The sequence below is a fragment of the Monodon monoceros genome, unplaced genomic scaffold (assembly GCF_005190385.1).
Source record: "Monodon monoceros isolate NGI ecotype Baffin Bay Population unplaced genomic scaffold, NGI_Narwhal_1 Super_Scaffold_13, whole genome shotgun sequence".
In the NCBI taxonomy this organism is placed as follows: domain Eukaryota; kingdom Metazoa; phylum Chordata; class Mammalia; order Artiodactyla; family Monodontidae; genus Monodon; species Monodon monoceros.
In genome coordinates this window covers 76,473,586-76,491,462 of record NW_021703769.1, presented here as the reverse complement: position 1 = coordinate 76,491,462, position 17,877 = coordinate 76,473,586, and the positions used below count along the sequence as shown (strand labels likewise).

At 39.9% G+C, this 17,877-nt stretch overlaps 1 protein-coding gene across 6 annotated transcripts in view; it reads left to right on the top strand.

Annotated features, from left to right (window-relative positions):
* The window catches only part of GTF2I (general transcription factor IIi), a 95,535-nt gene that overhangs the window by 69,449 nt on the left and 8,209 nt on the right, over positions 1–17,877 (top strand). For all 6 annotated transcript variants that reach the window (XM_029222110.1, XM_029222107.1, XM_029222109.1 and 3 more), the window contains 11 exons: positions 623–681; positions 1,486–1,557; positions 6,206–6,389; positions 7,394–7,452; positions 10,578–10,649; positions 11,848–12,031; positions 12,658–12,716; positions 13,102–13,176; positions 15,819–15,920; positions 16,525–16,590; positions 16,918–17,101. In XM_029222110.1, the coding sequence (XP_029077943.1) occupies positions 623–681; positions 1,486–1,557; positions 6,206–6,389; positions 7,394–7,452; positions 10,578–10,649; positions 11,848–12,031; positions 12,658–12,716; positions 13,102–13,176; positions 15,819–15,920; positions 16,525–16,590; positions 16,918–17,101 (1,116 nt within the window). The remainder of the gene's footprint in view (positions 1–622; positions 682–1,485; positions 1,558–6,205; positions 6,390–7,393; positions 7,453–10,577; positions 10,650–11,847; positions 12,032–12,657; positions 12,717–13,101; positions 13,177–15,818; positions 15,921–16,524; positions 16,591–16,917; positions 17,102–17,877) is intronic.

Genomic DNA, 17,877 nt, shown 5'->3' with positions numbered 1-17,877 from the left:
TATAACCAGATTATAGATGTTTTTAAGTAAGGTGGTCTTGAATGTTACGTAAAATTGAAGACTCCCATTTAAAATTTTTGCAGTTTGCTTCCTTTGGTATTATGCTTTTTTTTTTTTTGCGGTACACGGGCCTCTCACTGTTATGGCCTCTCCCGTTGCGGAGCACAGGCTCCGGACGCGCAGGCCCAGCGGCCATGGCTCACGGGCCCAGCCGCTCCGCGGCATGTGAGATCTTCCCGGACCGGGGCACAAACCCGTGTCCCCTGCATCGGCAGGCTGACTCTCAACCACCGCGCCACCAGGGAAGCCCTGGTGTTATGCTTTTATGAAATACCTTTGATTTACAAAGTTTACTCTGTGTGTGTGAGTGTGTGTGTGTATGTGTCTGTGTGTGTGCGTGCACGTACACACACTCCGTGAAGCACATTATGAAACCATTTGCAGTTACCATTTGGTTTTATTACTCTGGAAATCTCAAGAAATTAGGATTTAGTTGTGCTCAAGAGTTCAGGCTGTCTTTTAAAAACTGGCTTTGATGACTGAATATGACAAAAGTACTAGTAGTTATTACTTTTGCTGAATATTATCTGGTAAATATTTAGTAATCTTTCTCACCTTTCAGACATGAACTTTTGAATTCAACACGTGAAGACTTACAGCTTGATAAACCAGCTTCAGGAGGTAGGTCTCCAGACTTGTGTCAAATTGTATGTCAAATCAGAACATGATGTACAAGGAATATTGTCCAGGATTCTCTAGAATAATAAACCCATTTTGTTTTTAATAACCCATTATAAATAAATGTAAGCATCACATTTCTGGATAAACTATAAAAGGACCATGTCTGTTCTATGTTTGAGATGCAAACTTCTTCTGGCATAATGTGTTGAACAGTTTATTATCCTAGTCTGTAGTATCCTAGTCTGTATTCGTATCAGTTGAATGGTCATCCATCATTATACCCAGGAGTTAAAAAGACTTATTTCTTAGAGTACGTAGCCATGGGCATCATCACTTGTTGGTTAGATGTGTTTTGAAGGAAATCCAATCATGATCTGTTCTCTTAGTTGCTTTTGCTCTGGAGTGGAGGGAGTAGGGTGGGGATATAAAATGGAAATTGCATCACTTAAGAGTTGGTGTAATGAAAGGATTGCCAGCATTATTGTGGCCCCAAATTTATCATCACAGAAATCACCTGCTAGCTGCTCTTGAGTAAAATGAATTCTATTTCCTAGCTTCAGTGGTGACACTTTCAATTTATCTCTGTAAAATTACTATTAATTGTGAATTTTCATTTTGTTATTGTTTCGTTAGTTCTTACACTTCTTATTCAATGTCAGCACTGTTTTAATAAACACATTCTAAAATCTTAGAAGTAATTTTAGTTAGAACAGAAAAACAATACCACCTATTTAGTAATTTAGTAACATTTAATAATTTATTAATGTCATCAAATTGAAGAATTTGTGTATATTACCCTTACAGTAAAAGAAGAGTGGTATGCCAGAATCACTAAGTTACGAAAGATGGTAGATCAGCTTTTCTGCAAAAAATTTGGTAAGTTTAATTTTCCCCCCTAGCTGAAGTATATTGCAGAATAACTTTTCCAGATTTTGCTTTAAGAAAGTAAATACAATGGATGACTCATCTCGTTTCCTTTATTGTTGCTTTTTTAACGTATACTATGAAAAGTTTTAAATCTGTACAGAAGGGAAGAGAATATTGTGATGAAAACCCACGTACTCTTGACTAAGTTATTTATACCGTGTACAGGTTATTCGGCACAGGGCATTTCACAGTTTGGGAATCCTTTTGTCTTCGTACCTTTTAATGGTGTACCACAGTGGCATCTGGGGACCACCAGTAGCAGTGTGTCCCTGGAAGGCAGGCTGCTGCTTTGCAGTGTTTTGGTTGTCTTGTTTGTAGTGCTTGCTGTGCTTATATCCCTGAACACTTAAAATACTCAGGTTTGGTTTATCATTGCAACATCTTTCGTTACCAAAAGTAATTCCCTTGCTTTATTGTACTTTTCAGCAGTGTTCAACACAGTTGTCTTATTTTTTTTCTTTCTTAAGCATTTTAAACTATTCTTACGGAAAGTTTCAAACGTTATTGACTCTTGGTTTGTACCTGGGTTTCTTCATGTCTTATTGGCTGTCCTCTTCATTCTCTTGTTGGTACCTCCCTTGAGTCCATTCTTTAAATTTTGGGGTGCTACTCTACAGCCCAGTCCTGAGCCCTCCACAGATAGTCCCGCTCTATCTTAAAAATAGAGTGTTGTCTATATTCCCGATGACTTTAACATTCAAGTTTCTAGCCCTGAAAACACCTCTTACACCACACCTTTATATTCACCCAGCCGTTTGACAGCTCTTCAGACTTCACAGGTCCTAGATAGAGTCCTTGATTCCCCCTCCAGCATGTTCCTTTCCCAGCCCTCCCAGTGGCACCACACTCTACCTAGTCTTCCAAGCCAAACCCCCTAGCAGTCACGCTTGATTTCTTCATTTCCACAAGGCCTCCTGCTGACTCTACGTTTAAAACACACTGCAAATCCATATCTTTTTCTTCTTCACTGCTGTCTGTCACTGTAGTCAAAGTCAATGCCCCAAAGCAGCCAGATTTTACCGCCTACCCTTCTAACATAAACCACACTGTATGTCATCACCCTTTAATTTTTCTTAAAGCACTAATGGCTACCTTTTTCCTTCCACTACAACACAGTTCAAACAGCAGCCCAGATCTTGTCTCTCTTGGCTATTAGTAGAACAGTGCTTGGTGCTTGGGCAGATACTCAACAAATACTGAATGGACCAGTGTCATTAAAAATTACTCAGAAGGGGGCTTCCCTGGTGGCGCAGTGGTTGAGAGTCCGCCTGCCGATGCAGGGGACACGGGTTCGTGCCCCGGTCCGGGAGGATCCCACATTCCGCGGAGCAGCTGGGCCCGTGAGCCATGGCCGCTGAGCCTGCGCGTCCGGAGCCTGTGCTCCGCAACGGGAGAGGCCACAACAGTGAGAGGCCCGCGTACCGCCAAAAAAAAATGACTCAGAAGGATTTCCCTGGCGGGCCAGTGGTTAAGACTGTGCCCTTCCAAAGCAGGGGGCACGGGTTAGATCCCTGGTCAGGGAACTAAGATCACACATGCCCCTCGGCAAACAAACAAATAAATAAAAGTGTGACTCAAAAAAATTGTTTTTAATTAAATAAAAATACATGGAACAGTTTTTGAGAAATTACTGAGCCTTGAGAAAAAGTCAGAGTTTAAGTTTTTCCTCATCAATATCCTTGACCACCGAACACGAATGTAGGACCTTAATGAAAATGTATCTCCTCGTACATCTGGTCAGAAAGCAGCTAATGAACAATAAACTAGAGAATCTTCACCACTTTAAAAATCATTATATTTCCAAGACATTTAGTGAAATAAGATTATGAACCTTATTTGTCATTTGAGGTGCCACCATAGTGTCGTCATAATCATAATTCATGAGTAGCTGACATAGGATAATGTGCATCTGCATTAACAGGCTTAAACTTTGGCCTCACATTTAGTTCTAGAAATTCAGCCTGGGGTAAGAAACAGCCAATCCTGTTAGATCATGGGTGCCTGCCAGCCAGCCATGGCACCCGTGATTTTTCCCTCATGGAAGGAGAAAGCTGTGTGTGAGATAGTGTACCCATAGAAAGAAAAATTGGCCTGTAGAAAATATTTTCTCACTGTATCAGATCTAAGAAAATAGATAAGAGTTTACGTACTGTTACATTACAAACAGCAAAATCCTGCTTGTGGCCTCAGGTGGGTCATTTGGGACTGGGGTCACTTTAGAGAGTGAGAAGCCAGCAGAATTGTTGCTTTCTTTAAGGTTACTGAAAGGGAAAGAAGAAAACATAAGATTGTCTATCATATCAGACACAAGTCTTGAAAGTTGTTTAGCAGCAGCAGCATAGTCATTCAGCACCTGTGAACCCCCTACGTGTCAGGTGCTGAGAGCTCAGCAGCACAGAGGATGGCGAATGCTACTCTTGGGAAGCATTCATTTATAACTTAGGGAGATATGCGTACCAAAGCAACCAGTAAATATGCAGTATATTAGAAGGTGTTAAGTGTTCAGGAAAAAATTAAGCAAAATGAGGGGGATAGGGAGACAGAGGGTTGGTTACTTAATATAGGGGAGACCTCGTAGATGATGTGATGAACACTAATGCACTTGGCCTTCCTCTTTTCTGTAACTTGTGCTGTTTCTCTCTCAATTCCAACAGTTTGGTTCTTTTGTATTTTATAGCAAGTTTGTTAGAATTAGGATTATGTTCTTTTTTGTTATATTTAACAGAAAAATTACAATTAATATTACTCCCAGGTGTGAGTGTGAAAGCCTTTACCATATTTTAAAAGAGAATATTTCTTTTAACAGCCATGATCTAAATTACATTGTATTTGTTTTTTCAAATACACACTCCTGACTTTTATCAGAGAGATCCTATACCTGAGCCCTTCAGATTTGGTGCTCATGAAATGAAGGAAGAAATTAAGACAGAAGGCCTTTGAATTTGAGAGGAAAGTCAGACTAACAAAGAAATGCAGATGCTTCAAGGAGCCACTCTTTTTTCAACCATCAGATTGTAAAATGTTTAAATGTAACACAGAATACGAGGGAGACCATAAGTGCTGATACTTTGCAAACTGTTTGGACCTTTCTTCTTACAAGCTCTGTTTGGATGTGGCTTTATAGTGGGGGTTAGTAATTACATTTTTACATTTTAAAATTTCAATGCCACACCTATTCAAAAGTAGAAAAATAGTACAATGCATTCCCATATACCCATTTTTGTAATCAGTGATGTTGAAGATTTTCCACATTTTGTTCATCCTTTCCTCTTTCATGCCCCTTGTAGGAATTTAATAAAGCATATCACAGGCATGGTGTCATTTTCCTTGTTCAGTGTGCACCATTGAACAACACTTTTATTTATATTATTTTATTTTTGGCCGTGTCGGGTCTTCGTTGCTGCGCGCGCGCTTTCATTGGTTGCGGCGAGCAGGGGCTACTCTTCGTTGTGGTGCACAGGCTTCTCACTGTGGTGGCTTCTCTTGTTGCAGAGCATGGGCTCTAGGTGCACGGGCTTCAGTAGTTGTGGCACACGGGCTCAGTAGTTGTGGTGCACGGGCTTAGTTGCTTCACAGCATGTGGGATCTCCCCAGACCAGGGATCGAACCCGTGTCTCCTGCGTTGGCAGGTGGATTCCCAGCCACTGCGCCACCAGAGAAGTCCCAACATTGACGTTTAAAACACAGTCACAGTGTCCTCATCACACTTGACAGAATTAACAGTCTCTTTGCTCTTATCCAGTCCTTCATTGAGTTTCCTCATTTATCTGAAAAGTATCTTTTAAGTTTTTGCTTCGAACCTGGATTTAAACAATAAAGTTTCGTGTCTTAATTTTGCTTGATATGTCTCTTTTAATCTAAACCAGCCTCTGCTTACTATTTTTATTTGTCATTCCTTGAATTATTTCTTGGAGAATGGTACACTGATGAGGTTTAAGGGGTAAAGAACAGTAATCTTATGGTTGCAATACAGATAAAAGTATAGCCTGAAGTAAGTTAGTGTGCAAGAGCCAATAAAAAGTTTATTGTACTCATGAAGCATTAAGTAGCAAAAGTCTGCCTCCGGATATTTGAAAAAGTAGTATTTAAGTTGCACTCTTTATTGTTGGTCATGATTTTCTTCTCTTTATTTATTCTCAAAGATATTGAGAATTTTAAAAATAAGATCTTAGAGGGACTTCCCTGGTGGTCCAGTGGCTAAGACTCCACGCTTCCAACGCATGGGGCCCGGGTTCGATCCCTGGTCAGGGAACTAGGTCCCACATGCATGCTGCAACTAAAGATCCTGCATGCCGCAACTGAGACCCAGCGCAGCCAAATAAATCTCTTTTTAAAAAGTACATAAAAATAAGATCTTAGAGCTATTATGATGGCCTTAGTATCAGGAAACTTAAATTCACCAAAAGTTACTTCTTGATCAAGGGTCATTTAATATTTGCATTTGCTGTATTAAGTATTTCAGTAGTTGCCGTTGATATTTTCAGAGTATACGTTGCTTTTTAAAAAGTTGACATATACTTTGCTATGGATCGTAATAAAATATGATTTCAGCAGAAACTTCATCTCCAGTCTTTTGTATTGCTTTTCTTCTGTAAAGCTGAAGCCTTAGGGAGCACCGAAGCCAAGGCTGTACCTTACCAGAAATTTGAAGCACATCCTCATGACCTCTATGTGGAAGGACTACCAGAAAACATTCCTTTTAGAAGTCCCTCGTGGTATGGAATCCCAAGGCTGGAAAAAATTATTCAAGTGGGCAATCGAATTAAATTTGTTATTAAAAGGTAGGATTATAATTTGCAGAAACAAATTTAATGTTGTCATTAAGAAAAAATTAATTTTATAAAAATGGGCTTTTCCCCTTCCCAGTTGGACTTACTCTCCATATTTAAGATTAAGGTATTACATTTAGATTCATTTTTTGAGCAAGTGTCTATGCAGTGCCAGGCACCAGATGTACAAAATTGGGTCCACCAGGAATCCTGTCCTTGGGAGGCTTATTATATAGATCAGTGCAGTAAAGTGCTACTTGAACACTTTGGGGGAGAAGGCAAGGGTGGCATGCAGTTTGGTCACTTGTGCATAGAGAACGCAAGAAGGGGGTTCAAGTAAAGGAAGTAACATAGGTAGGTAGGCGCAGGGAGGTGTCAGATGTACTCGAATGTTCGGCTAACCACACCATTCTGTGTGGAAGGATTGATGACCTTGAGGGCATAGCGTGATAGACTGAGATGGCCCAGTGGAGGAAGGCTTTCTGTCCTTCGCAGTCAGCAGAGTATTGGAGGGGTTTTAAAGCTGATTCCTCTTAAAATAACTTGAATTGGCCCTTAAGAGTGTTATTTTGGCTTGAGTTTGAAGGCTAGCAGAATGGGGAATTTGAGGGCAGGGAGTGGGAACAGAAGGCCCATTGAATAAAGAAGAATTATCGTTGGGACAGAATTTGCTTGCTGCTTGGGGGTTGTGCATTCGTATGCCTGTTTGTTGGGACACGCTTTAGGGTGACATAGCTAGATGTATCTACCTGTATTGTGCTCTAGTTCGTCTGAAGTTTCAGAAACAGGAGGTCGAACTGCTTTGGGGCAAAACACAACTGTTTTGCGCAAGTTAAGCTTAAAATTCCTTTGAGGACATACAGGTGGTTCCACGTGAATCTTTGTAAATTGCTACTTTAAGAATAATTAAAGTCACCAAAATGATATTGTCACTGCAAATGAAGGTGGAGTGAACCACACTGGAAATTAAAGTGGGCTTAAATGCTCTCATCCTGATGTCAATTGTATTTTTACAGACCAGAACTTCTGACTCACAGCACTACTGAAGTTACTCAGCCAAGAACGAATACACCAGGTAAGATAGTTGTGAAATCCTTTTTAAAAGCTTAAGTAAGTCGTTTCTAAGCTTTTATTAATCTTTTAAAGCCATGGAATTCCTCTTTTTTCTCCCTTCCACCCAAAAAGCCTTTTGTGGAAGGTCAATACAGGCACTCCTTGATTTATCCACATGAACATAAGCAGTCTGGGGGGAACTCGAGCTTTGAGTTTAGACCGGTGGTATTTAGTAGAAATATAACGTGCGTCACAAATGCAAGCCATATATGTCATGTAAAATTTTCTAGTAGCCAAATCTGTTTTTCATCCTGTAATCAACATAAATACATGATGAGTTAGTTTACATTTATCTGCATTCTTTATTTGAAACTCTGGTGTGTATTATACACTTACAGCACATCTTAATTCAGATAGCGACGTTTCAGGTGCTCAGTTGCCCACATGTGGCTAATGTGTCAGACCATGCAGATTTAGGCCTTAATCTATTCACAAGGACCTTGCTTTTAAAATGACAAATACTGTGATTGCAGCAGCTGTGCTGACATCATGCCCAATAGAAGAGAACTTTTTAAAAGTCTCGGTCTCAGTTGTCTGAATGGTTTTATTTTCTTTGAGGTATAAGTGTGCCTTTATTTCTTTCCCATCTTTTTGTTTTCCATTCCATAATGTCAGAAAAAGTGACCACAACTTGTAGATCTTCTGCAACCTTAGGAACTTCTGTTGCTAAGAACCAATGGGTGTTTCTGAATTGTTGCAGTTAATCTTTTCCCTCCCTCCCTCCCTCCCTCCCTCCCTCCCTCCCTCCCTCCTTCCTTCCTTCCTTCCTTCCCTCCCTCCCTCCCTCCCTTCCTTGCTTCCTTGCTTCCTTCCTTCCTTCCTTCCTTTTCTTTCATTTTTGCAGTTAATCATTTTTGTAAATGCTAAGGTGAACTACTATACAGGAGGGGTTATTTGTCTGAACTGTAATACTGATTCTTGAGCTTTTAGGGTACCTGGAGGCAACCGGTGAAGGTCACCAGTATGCCAAATAGATTGTATATAATCTTTTGTTTATCATGGCATGAGAAGTATTTGAGAAATACTGTACTAGGGAAACAGACTATCTTGTGCCCAGAATCCTGCCGGGGAGAAGATAGAGTTGAGGCTTAACTTCCCAGGCTGAGCAGCAACATTAACCCAGCAAACTCCCCAGAATGCTTTAGATTTAGGCAAAGAAACAAAATATTGGCGGCAAATTGAAGATTGGACATGACAGAGACTTTGCTAAGCAAAATAATGCAAAGAAAACTATTCCCAAAGGTAGCGCTTTAATATGCATTAGTCTGAGTATGAAGGTCTGTGTGTGAGTCTTGGTTTCGCAAGACAGACCTCAAGTTCAAGCTTGTGATTAATGTGATCACTGCTTTTATTAGGAGCAATTCTAATAATGACTGCAAATTGAGGACGTGAAACATGTATTATTGGAACGATCTGTAGGCACCATACAAGTTACTCCGAGGATTTAGTAATATTTTAAGTAGTACTTGATCTGCTGTTTTCTAGCATAGATGGTTACAGGCCTATTATCAAAAGACTCTCCATTCTCCCAATTATTAACAATGCTTGGCCTTCTACCATTCGTAGAAGACCTTGGAAAGAATCAAAGGTTGTCCTTCTTCATTGCAACAAAATGTTACTGGGTCTGCCAGTCACCTAGGGGTTAGTCTTGCCGGGCCAATTCAAGTCCCAGCGTACCTGACAGAAGAATTGTATTAGTCCTTGCCATCAGAGACATCTGCTTAACTCTGAGGTAACAGTTGTATGCTTAAACACACGTGGGTGCACTTTGTTCTCAATTTGGTAAAAGGTAGATGTCACATGTGAGGAAGTTGGGGCACTAGCCAGATAGCTGAGCTTTGAAGGGGAAGAATGAGAAGGTACTTGGTTCTTGTGTAGAATGGTACAGAGATCTTTTTGTATTAGAGCAGCAAATACCAGAGAAGGAAGTGCAGGGTGAGGCAGAAGGGCTGACTGAGCACCAGGTTAACAGAAGCCCTTTACCTCAGAGAAGGAGAGTCTAGATATTGTTTATAGTAGTAGTCAAATTTGGTTTATACCAGACTGACTTCGTCTGGTCGAATGGCCGAGTTACCATATTAAACCCTTGAGATGCTGGGTTTCTTTTAAAGAAAAGGTTTTAAAGTACTTTCACAGTAAAAGTAAAGTGGAAATGAAAGATTTTCTGAGGCTCCCAACCTTTAGCAGTATTTTCAGAACTTCTCCAACATTTCCTGTCACCTTGTCCACAGACACAAATGGCTTTCACACGTAGTGCGATTCTTGCACTCTCTACCCTTTCCTCTTACTCTCTCTTTCCCTCCTTTCCTTATCCAATACCTCCAACCATCCTCCATTGTCTCCAAGTCTACCTCCGTCCTCTCCATCCTCAGCTCCAACAAACAAGCCCCGATTATCTGTCCAAGTAAGTGCCACCCTACGTGTCTTTTATAATAGCTTATTTTTTCTTTATTTTTATGTTGTATTTAAAAGGGGATGGTTGTCTTATAAATGAGGGGTAAGGAAATAAACTGGATTCTGGATGTGAGTAGTGCTGAGTGACAGCTCCCTAATCACTTTATCATTTATTTCTTGCTGTGATTAGTGAAGTTTTCCTTTGTGTAAATCTGTAGGCACACGTGTTCGATAAAACAAGGAATGCCTGTTTAGAAAGCGAATACAAGTGAAGCTCCTCTGGTTGAACCTGGTATAGGAGGCCTGGATCTTTATATAGCTGGTCCTCCCAACCCTGAGGGTTCTTTGATGTACCTCCGAGGAAAAGTGTTTGAAAGCCATTCATTCTAAATACTTACGAACAAGTTCTTCTTTATTTACAATGTAAACTTAAATTTGAATTCTATCTCCCTGTACTTCTGATATTTGACAAGTGCAGGAAATCCTTCTTTTCCTTATCTGAAGTTTTTGCTTTTAAGCAAAATTTTATTAAGAGTGTCACTGGATTGTACATCTAAAACTAATACAGTGTTATATGCCGATTATCTCTCAAGTTTTTAAAAAATAGCACCACTGGAAAGAACAGCGTCCAGTCTGATTTTGTGTCAGCATCCATAAGGGACATTGTTGATTAGATTTATTTTTCCTTTCCAGTCAAAGAAGATTGGAATGTCAGAATTACCAAGCTACGGAAGCAAGTGGAAGAGATTTTTAATTTGAAATTTGGTAAGTAAAACACAGTGATTATGTCTTAATTTAAAAACATTAATGAAAGGCAGTGTTTTGAATGAACATTATAGCAGTTCAGGACCTAAAGAAAGAAGGTCCCAGAAACTGGGTTTGACTTTCTGCTACTACATTCACTACTTAAACTGAGCGAGTTACTTTCTGTCTCCTGGACTCCGTTTTCTCGTGTGTCAGAGTGGGAAAGGAAGGGAGGAGTTGGGGAGGAATCTCAGTTCCGCTGTCTGTACTTGTAACCTGGCTAACACCTGTGGCCAATAGGTTTCATCGTCTGTTTCAACGTAGATTTGTTGACAGCGGTTTCCTGGAGCGCTGTCTTGAGGATTCTGAGGAGGCTCAGCAAGAGTGTTTCAGTTGATTGGGTGTGTCTGTCATGGAGAAGGAAGTAAGGAGTGGAGTGATATCAATATTCCTGGGGCGTTGCCATCGTCGTTTTAATAACTGGTATTGACGTTTGTGTCCTGGATCAGGAATCTTCAGTACTCTTGACCAGTTCTGCTCAGATGCACCTTATGCACCTCTTATCTTTTTTCTTTTTCTTTCTTTCTTTCTTTCTTTTTTGTTTTTTTTGGGGGGGCCATGCCCCGCGCAGCTTGTGGGATCTTAGTTCCCGACCAGGGATCGCACCCTGCCCCTCGGCAGTGAAGGCACAGAGTCCTAACCACTGGACCACCGGGGAATTCCCTCTTATCTTTTAAACAGCAGACTTGCACCTAGATGATAACACAAGGGCTGGATAGTTGCCATTTCGGTAGTATGGCAGTGAAATGGCTGTAGTTCATTTCTGCCCAGAGCACAGAGACAATTTTGATTAATCATCCCTTTGCTTTGAAGTGGTAAAATGTTCCTCTTATATTTTAGGCTTCTTTACACAATATACTAAGCAAAATACCTGTATTACTAGGTGGAAATTTGCCAGATTGTTGGGAACTTCTGCACAACGTATTTGAGAATGCCCAGATGTCAACTACACTTAGTATGGCGATCATTTGACAACATACACAAATAGCAAATCATTACATTATACACTTGAAACTAATATAATGTTATATGTTCATTACATCACAGTTTTAAATATATGTATATATATATTAAAAACATAAACAGAGACTGCTGTCAGACAAAACTAAAAGACTGTAAAATTTTACCTTCCATAAGTTATGTTCTCTTACACTTTCAGCTCAAGCTCTCGGACTCACAGAGGCAGTAAAAGTACCATACCCGGTGTTTGAATCAAACCCCGAGTTCCTTTATGTAGAAGGCTTGCCAGAAGGAATTCCCTTTCGAAGCCCTACCTGGTTTGGAATTCCACGACTTGAAAGGATTGTCCGTGGAAGTAATAAAATCAAGTTTGTTGTTAAAAAGTAAGTTCTTTTTGCCAGTGTAGTCCTTTCTGGAATTAGAACAATCAAGGCATATTTCTATTAAAATTTTTTTCTAGCTTCAGGTTACGGCTAAGGCTTTGAAGTCCACGATGGAAAGCGTAGCATTGAGCTGCAGTCCTGGCCTTGTCCATTGCCTCCCATCCTTTAACTTGTCCTTGATTTTCTTCATCGGGACAAGGAGAGTTGTACCTGCCTCACATTGGTGGAGGTGAAGTTTGTTAAGAGATGCTATGTTGTCTCTTACTATTGATAGATACTTGAGGGCAGGATGAAAGTGCTGATTTTTATGTGCTCTGTTATTCCTGCTTAAACTTACGGGCAACTGAATTTCAGTGATTAAGTTTCTCATTTATATGTCTGCAGAATTTCAGTAGTTGAAGAAACTAAACTAGTGTTAGTTAATTTTCATTTTCATGAAAGAAGTCATTTACTCTTCATAAAATCATTTAGCAGGCATTTGTAGGAAGGAAAAGTGAATTTTTTTGGTCCATAACGGAAGAAACTATTGTTACATTACAGAGTTATCATTGGTCATCACAATTTTTACTAGCTGTGAAGACCAATATTATACTGGCCACTGTAATGTTTCTTGGTTTTTTCTCTAGACCTGAACTAGTTATTTCCTACTTGCCTCCTGGAATGGCTAGTAAAATAAACACTAAAGGTAAGAGATTATGTATACCTTCATTATACTTCAGTGCGTTAAAACATACTGAGTCGTTGGCACATATCTTTTGGGGGCTTTCGGTTTGTTTCTTTGCTTTTTAAGGTATTTTGTTTAATGAACGCCCCTCCTCCCTCTCCCTCCCTCCCTCCTCTCTGTCTCTTAAAAGTAAACATTTCATTGGCAGTTTCACGTTTGCAATCCTCCTTCATTCATGTTTCCACAGCTTTGTTGAGACTCATGTGGAGGATTACACTACCAGTTTAATTCTTCGGGTTTCTTTGAAAAGAGCCAAACTGTATGAATTTTAATACTCTGCTTTTATAAAGCATCTCCTTCTGGATTTTTTACAACATGCAAAAGAAATTGTATGCTTACTTTACAGCTTTGCAGTCCCCGAAAAGACCACGAAGCCCTGGGAGTAATTCAAAAGTTCCTGAAATTGAGGTCACTGTTGAAGGTGAGGTTGCTCTGTGGCCCGTTCCTGTCCGTTCTACAATTCACTAGTTCATCTGTTGCTTCTTCACTTTACTATTTATATTTTTATGCAAATGAGTTTTTATAAAACTTGTTTTAGGTGCAGAACACTTAACTGCGATAAAGCTAGATTTCTTTTTTTTTTTAATTAATTAATTAATTAATTTTTGGGTGCATTGGGTCTTCGTTGCTGTGTGCGGGCTTTCTCTAGTTGCAGCGAGCGGGGGCTGCTCTTCATTGCGGTGCAGTGGCTCCTCTTGTTGTGGCGCACGGGCTCTAGGTGCGCGTGCTTCAGTAGTTGTGACTCGCAGACTCTAGAGCGCAGGCTCAGTAGTTGTGGCGCACGGGCTTAGTTGCTTCGGGGCGTGTGGGATCTTCCCGGATCAGGGCTCGAACCCGTGTCCCCTGTGTTGGCAGGCGGATTCTTAACCACTGCGCCACCGGGGTAGTCCCAAAGTTAGATTTTCTAAATGTTTCTAAGTAACAATTTCAATTACAAGGTGATATTTCTCCACAGCCTCGCCACCACGTGTTACTTTCTGCTTTTTAGATAATATCCATCCTAATGGGTGTCCGTTCCTTTTTCTTGATGACTAGTATTTCATTGTGTGGATATACCGTATTTTGTTTATTCATCGGTTGATGGACATTTGGTTTGTACTACTTTTTGGCTATTTGCGAGTAATGCTGCTCTGAACATTCGTGTACAAGGGCAGTGATGGGTTAATGAAAAATGGTTTTGACCTGCCTTCAGATTAACAGAGAATCTCTTTCTGTTGTCTTACCCAAGCCACAGAGGACCTTGTCCCACAGTAGCTTTCTTTTGCTTAACCAGGGCTATGAATAGACCCCAAATTTAATTTATATTTGTTAAAATACCACAAAATAGTTGTTAGTGGTTTAACACTAACTAATTTGAGTAGTAAAGAGCTGTGTCCGTGTTCAGGGACTTTTTGTCAAGAGTGTGATAGCAAGGAGGGACTTTTTTTTTCCCCACCATACTAGTGTTTTCTTTTAAATTATACATCATGCTTGTAAATGGATTTTTTAATTACTTTAAAAATCAAATTTATTGAGTACACTTTATATGCGATAAAATGCACGCATTTTAATTTTACAGTTTGAGTTCTGAAAAATGCTTGCAGCACCGCTTTAGTCAATGGATAGAACATCTCCCTCACCCTAAAACGTCTCACACACGCTCCTTGGCAGTCACTCCCTCACAGGCCAGGCCACAGGCAACCATTGATCTGCCTTTTGTCACCATGGAACACTTCGGCCTGTTGTAGAATTTCATATAAATGGAATCATGTGGTGTCTTTTCTTTCTATGGTCGCCTTCTTTTGCTTAGCACAATGTTGTTAGATTTATACTTGCTGCATGTTTCAGTATTTCTTTTTATTGCTGAGCATTACTCCATTGTATGGATTCACCAGAATTAATTTATGCGTTTGTCGGTGGGCATTTGGGTTTATTTCCTGTCTTTGTCTAGTAAAGATGCTATATGAACATTTGTGTACAAAACGTGGCATATGCTTTCCTTCTTTTGAATAGATATTTAGAGTGGAATTACTGGGTTTTTAACTTTCTAAGAAACAGCTTACCAAACTGATTGTATCGCTTTACACTTCTGCCAGGAATGTATGAGAATGGCAGTTGCTGCACATCCTCACAGTACTTGATATTGTCCTTCTTTTTATTTTAGCCATTCTAGTGGGTGTGTAGTGTCATTTCACTTAAGCATAAACCAGAATGCCAGTTTATTGATTTTTGAATCGCAGGTAGATATTTCAGTCAGCTTAATTCTGTCAGGTGATCACAAGTCTCTTCCTGTCTTTCCCTGTGACTATTAAAAGGCTGCTTTATGAACATGGAGTATAAAAAGAGATGTTAGTTGAGTGATCTTAGTAGCCTGTTAAAGAAGTATGGTAATAGGATGTACTGAGTTCCTCTGTCTGGTTATTATACCTGCCAGGTCAACCAGGCTGCTAGATCCAGCTGGTCCAGAAATACTTTGCTTTTATCACTGTGCTCTTTAAGGAAGCTGTGGTTTTTATTCGGGAGTTTGAAGTAATTAAAGATGAGAATGTTGAATCTTGATATTTTATTCGATTCTGAGGCCATAGTCAGGCTTTTAATGGAAAACAACTGATAACCCATAACATTGTTTCTGTATATTACTAAGAATTCAAAGAAAGGATATGTCAGTGTCAGCTAGAGAATCCAAAGGAAAGCTTCATGCAGGGGAGATGATAGAGTTGTATCTAAAGTCGTGCTTATGTTCAAAGGCTGAAAGAAAAACATGAAAGGCAAGCGTAGGTAACCAGTGGCTTCAAAATGGCGTAATGACTCATTAAGTGAGTTGAAAGTTCCTCAGATCAGCCAGAAAGCTAGATGTGTTTTTGGGGGGAAATGCCTGATTATAGGGATGGAAGTAGGAAGATGGATGGAGGTCTGTAACACTGACAGCAGTGGCTGTTTTCATTGCAGAGTGCTTGTGTACACACTGAGCTGAACTTTACCAGCACAGGTTGGACCTCAAGAGCATGTCCTAGAGAAATCACGAGCACTACGTAAGGATGACTGAATATATGTGCTGATTATGTTTTTTGTTTAATTCTTTAGGCCCTAATAACAGCAACCCTCAAACCTCAGCTGTTCGAACCCCTACCCAGACTAATGGTTCTAATGTTCCCTTCAAGCCTCGAGGGAGAGAGTTTTCCTTTGGTAAATATGTGTTATGTTTTTCTTTATTTCATTATTTTAAATAAAAGGAGTTAGTAAGATATTTTACTAGTTGAATTGTTTTCTTTTTTTTATTTGGTGAGTTAGTATATATTAGCAATTCAAGGCACAGATTATAGAGCCAGACTGAATTCAAATCTGGTGCCAGGACTTTATAATTGTTTGACGTTGAGCAGGCTGCTTAACCTCTCTGTGCCTCAGTTTCCTTATCTATGAGTGGGGATAACATTACTTCCTGTTCCATAGGGTTATTATGAAGATTATAAATACCAGATCATTTAAAGGGTAAAACTGTATCTGGCACGTAGTAGATACTGTAATTGTTTTTTGGGGGGGTATTTTGGTTTTCATTTGTTTTTTTATTTATTCGTAGCCAACATATTAGTAATATAATAAAACAGTTAAATAATGCATCAGGGTTAGAGTAGTTATCAAGACATACCTGTGTTTAAAACCTATATATTTTTTATTTTGTATTGCTTAAAGATGCACAATAAAAGATGAAGAAGTTCCTGCCATTGGATGTATACTAGTAACTGTTACTAACATCTTAATCGCTCTTGTTTTTTTTTTTATATATATGCAGAGGCCTGGAATGCCAAAATCACTGACCTAAAACAGAAAGTTGAAAATCTTTTCAATGAAAAATGTGGTAAGTTTATTTTGAAATACTGTTATTAAAATATGAGGTAGCTTTTTTATAAAATAGAAAAATGTGAGCATAGTAAAAGTTCAGCATTTAAATATTACTGTCATCAGAAGTGTGTGGGTTTTGCAGTCATGAATTTTATATTTTCTTCCACGTTTCTGAGCACCAAGAAATGGAAGAAATTTTTCTAAAATTAATGTGATTTTTTAAAAAGAAAGGTTTTAGTAGCTGCAAAATGTAATTTAAAATGCGTTTTTTTAAAAAGGCTTAGTTTTTTAAAATGTTACAAATATGAGAATCAGTAAATGTGTTTTGTTTTTGTTTTTTTAGGTGAAGCTCTTGGCCTTAAACAAGCTGTGAAAGTGCCGTTTGCGTTATTTGAGTCTTTCCCTGAAGACTTTTACGTGGAAGGCTTACCCGAGGGTGTGCCATTCCGACGACCATCTACTTTTGGCATTCCAAGGCTGGAGAAGATACTCAGAAACAAAGCCAAAATTAAGTTCATCATTAAAAAGTAAGGAAATAAGATGAAACAAGATTGCCATGAGTTGATACAGTTTGATGCCGGGAGATGGCACATGGATTCTACTTTGGAGCTCAGCCAAACCTTAGGGTCAAAGAAGCTCTTTAAGCTGTACCTTTGTGTATATTTTAAATTTTTCGTAACTGGTCAAAAGAGGGAGGGCTGTGGCTTATCAGGGGGATAACAACTTGATTTAGTGAAGTCTATGCACAGTGACATATATATTTTTTAATATAAATTTTTAAATTTGTTTTTATTTTTGGCTGTGTTGGGTCTTCATTGCTGCGCACGGGCTTTCTCTAGTTGCGGCAAGCAGGGGCTACTCTTCGTTGCGGTGTGCGGGCTTCTCATTGCGGCGGCTTCTGTTGTTGCGGAGCACGGGCTCTAGGTGTGCGGGCTTCAGTAGTTCTGGCGTGTGGGCTCTAGAGCGTAGGCTCAGTAGTTGTGGCGCACGGGCTTAGTTGCTCTGTGGCATGTGGGATCTTCCCGGACCAGGGCTGGAACCTGTGTCCCCTACACTGGCACGTGGATTCCTAACCACTGTGCCACCAGGGAAGCCTCACAGTGATATCTTAATGGTTAATACTACTGGAGTCTAGGCAGTGGTTCAGTTGGGTTTTTTTTGGTTTTTGGGGGGTTTTTTTTTGCGGTACGTGGGCCTCTCACTGTTGTGGTCTCTCCCGCTGCGGAGCACAGGCTCCGGACGCGCAGGCTCAGCGGCCATGGCTCACGGGCCTAGCTGCTCCCCGGCATGTGGGATCTTCCCG